The 4,733-nt window shown below is 35.2% G+C and overlaps 1 protein-coding gene across 1 annotated transcript; it reads left to right on the forward strand.

Moving 5' to 3' along the window:
• The first annotated feature begins 2,950 nt into the window (after positions 1-2,950).
• Positions 2,951-4,227, forward strand: LOC127946474 (protein phosphatase 1 regulatory subunit 3G-like). Its single transcript, XM_052543075.1, has one exon. It carries the CDS (start codon positions 2,999-3,001, stop codon positions 3,785-3,787), a length of 789 nt encoding a protein of 262 aa, XP_052399035.1. The 5' UTR covers positions 2,951-2,998; the 3' UTR covers positions 3,788-4,227.
• Positions 4,228-4,733: the final 506 nt, after the last annotated feature.

The following is a 4,733-nucleotide window of genomic DNA, read 5'->3' on the forward strand; positions in this document are numbered from 1 at the left end:
ATGGATTAGTTTCTTAAAACTTTTGGCTTTGCAAGACATTGGAGGGGTGTGGATTATTGTGATGTATAATGGGATGGTCGGAGGATGAGTACATTTTCAACACATTTTTATTTTCAAATGAACTATACCTTAAAGCGCAGACATCCACTTTGATATTTTGTAAGTGTGAAATGGTCTTGAGCTACAGACCTTTACATTAGTAGTTTGAATGTTACATCACTGACATCTGCTGGTGAAGTAGAGCTTCTACAACATCATGTCGATTACAATATTTTATATAACTTATTTATTTATTCCTTGTTTTATATTTCTTGTTTGGATCTGATGTGGCAATTATTGTGTTCAGTCAAAGTGTGTTAGAGTTAAAATAGCCCTAAATGTAGAGCCAAAATATATTATCATATTAAATATCAGATTTTATTTTGATTATTAAATATCATAAGTCTGCATCATATCATGTATTGCACTTTCAGCCTGTAGTCACATTTAATCTGCTTTGGACTGTGTACTTTACTCAGCACATGTGTTCATTACATGTAAAGGTAAACACAAAGCCATTTTAGGTCGAGTGTATCTGTGCACTCGTGTTGCTGCTGGACATGAGTGGTGTTGTAACAGTGTGTTTGTTTTGTCTTTGATAACAGTGTGTTTTGAAGATCTCACTGACCTGAGAAAACATACAATTTTCACACACACACACACACACACACGCACACACACACACACACACACAATGGAAAGTGAAAATAGATAAGTAATTATATTTAGTGAGGAACAACAAACAAGCTCTATCACTTAAATAATGTCTCATAAAAAAAATCATAATAAATAATAATAATAATAATAATGATCCAATTGTTCCATTTATTTATTTTCACCCAAATATATTTTGATGTATATTAAAACCTGTTAGCCAGCACCCCCCATTATGGGACTCACAGCTGAAAGTGCTCTAGCTAACTCATAATTGTAACAGTTTCCTACTTCAGTGTGTTACAAACATCATTTTGGTGTCTTTGGAAAGAAGACCATTTGGGCTTTCAACCAGAGTTGATAATGCTCAAAAATTTTATTGACACTGAAGTGCCTTGAAATAAATTGTACCACTCTTTTTTATTTATTTATTTATTATTATTATTATTATTATTATTATTTTTATTATTTTATATAAAAATACATTAAATGAGTCCTGGAGCAATCTAGAAAAGTAATGGCTTGAAAGTCACATGTCTCATGAGTTTTAATTTCAAATCTGAAGAAGATATCATAAAAAAATTGATTCCTGCAAATATTTTTCTGAGACTTTGTCTACCCCCCCCTCCTCGATATATATAATAAATTATATATATATATATATATATATATATATATATATATAATAATTTATATATATATATATATATATATATATATATATATATATATATATATATATATAATTTATATATATATATATATATATATATATATATATATAATAATATATATATATATATATATATATATATATATATATATATATATATATAAAAATTACCAACTGTACTGAAGGCTTCTGCAAACTATTTTAGTCATTAAACATACCACTGCATAGTCTTTCAATTATAAAATAATAGGAATGAACTTAGACATCATATAAGTAATCTATTTGAGCACTAGAAAAATACATTAATAATAATTTGAGGAAGAAAAGTAGGAATAATAAGAAAGATTTAACTTTGTTTGACAATTACATCCTGAGATTGCTAGAAATGCAGCATTTACTAATATTTCTGCTCATATAGTCAATTATCACGTGCTGATGGCAAGTTATAGAGATGGTAATCATAGAGATGCCCCATAAAGTCAATAATCACACTCCATTCATATACAGTAGATGCGTTTACATTGATAACAGTGATTACACAGTAATAGCTGCTGATTTCCTCTCAAACAGATGTTAATCATGCCGATACAGACAAATTCCCCATAAAACACACTCACACATATATGACCAATGTTGAGAAAAAAATAAAATAAAAAAATAACAAGAAAGAAAGAAAGAGCCGATCGCTTTCAGATGACATGTGCGTCACTGAGTAGCTACGTCACGAGCCCTGAGGAGAGAGCGGAATATTCAAATAAACTATATTCCGCCTTTCTTTCACTTTTTTTCTTTTTTTTTTTTTTTTTTGTGGATCATCTCATTCTGTTTCCGACACTATACGCTACAAAACCATGCTGTTTTCGATGCTTGAGGCCTAGATCTTTATAATGATATATAGTTTGTCAAGATTAATTTTGTCCCGTTTCATTTAATCTGTTTGTAAACACTGACACGTGCAAACAAAGAGAGTTCAGTGCGCGCGCGTCCAAGTGCACGTTAACAGGTATATTTATTGTATATTTAAGGTATGAGCTTATTCTTAAGATGGTCAGTGAATTAGATAACACATCATAAACTATACATTTTCACATTACAGCATGTACGTAAGTATATATTATTTAATCATTTATTTATTTATAAGCAAAAGCATTGTATTGCTATAATTTATAAATATATATATATATATATATTATAAATAAAAGTGCTGCAATGCTGTTGTGTGGAAATGGTTTACATTATACATTAAAAACACTGTGTTTTATCGCTCTTAGAAATAAAGGTACAACAGCTGTCACTGGGGCGGTACCTTTTCAAAATGTACACTTTTGTACCTATTGGGTTCTAATATGTGCACTTTAAGTACCAATATGTACCTTTTACGTACAAATATGTACCTCCTGACCTTGTGGAAATTTATCTTTTATAGAAACTTTATAGAGTTACTTTTTCCTGCAGAATCTGAATAAGTTGTGTGTTGACATCTGTCTCTGTCTGAGGCACTGCACTCACTCCATTTATCTGCCTTGTGTAGCAGCGGTGGGCGTAACCAGCAGGTAACGGATTACTAGACAGACCACCAATATATGACTGCACTCACGTGCGACTGTTATTAGCTCATAAGACCGCTGCTATATGCGCCTCTGGAGTGATTCTCCTGGAATGACGCATTTTATCATTGGAGATTACAAACCCGGGATGGACATGGACGAGGAGCAGATGGAGAACGGAATGGATTCCGATGATGACTTTCAACTCGAGGAGATACCCGAGTACCTGACAGACAGGAGAAGAGCCAAGTCCTTACCTGCGTATCCAGAGCAGGTCAATCTGTACCACCGGATCTCCCAGAAACACGTGAAGTTCGCGGACGCGCTCGGCTTGAATCTGGCGAGCGTCAAGCACTTCAGCAGCAGCGACGATCCTCAGATCCCAGCTAAAGTCTTCACCAGGCTGAAGAGCTACCCTCTCCACAGGGACCAGGAGATCATGGATGACTTGTGCGTGAACATGAAGTCTTCTCTGGCTCTGGATTATCTGGTCCCGGCGTTCAAGACGCCCGTGGACTCCGGTGACTTGGAGACGCGGCTGACGCGCTGCCGCGTCGCGCTGGAAAGCGTCACGGTCACGCAGTTAGATGTCCGTGGGATCATACGCGCGTTGGGTGCGAGAGAGGTTGGGGTCAGGTATACATTCAACGACTGGCTGTCGTTCGTGGACGCGCAAGCCATCCCCGAGCCCACAGCGCACAAGGCGCGCGGAGAGCGCTTCTCTGTCACCATGTACACGCCTCCTTTCTTAGGTCCGAGCGCTGCTGTGCACTTCGCCGTGTACATGAAGGATGATAACTCTGAGTTCTGGGACAACAATGATGGGATGAACTATTCCATGAAGCAGCCTGCCACAGCTCGTCAGCCAGAATGACGCGACACGAAGTGATGCGCTTTTACGCAAGGATTCATTACGCTTTTCACCGAGCACTTTTACATGCTCTTAGAGAGGTTATACAGTGGATTGACATTAAAATCTGCTTAAAAGAAATAGTTTACTGAGAATGAAATTCCCTTCACCATTAGTCTCCCTCGTGTTGTTCCAAACGTTTGATGACGTTTCTTTCGTGGAAAGATATTTTGCAGAATGTCCAAGCTGCTCATAGAAAACACCATAAAAGTGCCACAAATGTGGTCCATATGTCCCGTGTGTTATGTTCTAAAATTCTAATGTCACATACTTTTGTTTAGGGAACAAACTTAAATTATTATAATTTTTTAATGGCTAAAACTCTTTAAAAAAAGCATGTCTTCTGCAATCATGCCACATTTTAATTTTAAATAAATAAAGTAAGAAAAGAAAAGAAAAGAAAAAGAAGAAGAATCTCAGATGTGGGCCGGATCTGGGCTAAACTCACAATTGCAAGAGATAAAAAAAAAAAAAAAAAAAAAAAAAAAATCAGATTTCTGAGTTAGCATCTTGTAGCTGTAACTTTTTTTTGAGAGAGAGAGCAAGAGAGAGAGAAAGTCAAATTTGTGAGAAAAAAAGTCACAGTTATTTTTTTATTAATCAATATTATTAATATTTCTTTTTTTATGCTGTAGCGAAACCATACATCTGCCTTCAGTTCAAAGCATTCAAATGCATTGAAATATGCCTCCAGACACAAAACCATTGAAACTTGACACGTTTGACTATGCAAATCAAACTAGTTTTATCAATAGAGTTATCAAGGAGAAGCTTTTTCAGTGTGAAAATTAATTTCAGACTGTTTTTCACCCACAACAACACTCCAGAGGACTTTATGGTGTTTTTTTTTTTTTTTTGTGTGTGTGTGTGTGTGTTTTGAGCTTTAGGCTACTATGTTTTTGTTGCATGG

Source organism: Carassius gibelio, chromosome A24, assembly GCF_023724105.1.
Source record: "Carassius gibelio isolate Cgi1373 ecotype wild population from Czech Republic chromosome A24, carGib1.2-hapl.c, whole genome shotgun sequence".
Taxonomy (NCBI): Eukaryota; Metazoa; Chordata; class Actinopteri; order Cypriniformes; family Cyprinidae; genus Carassius; species Carassius gibelio.

Bases quoted from the DNA above. Each gene is read 5' to 3' on its own strand.
- LOC127946474 (XM_052543075.1), top strand. From the start codon at position 2,999: ATGCGCCTCTGGAGTGATTCTCCTGGAATGACGCATTTTATCATTGGA.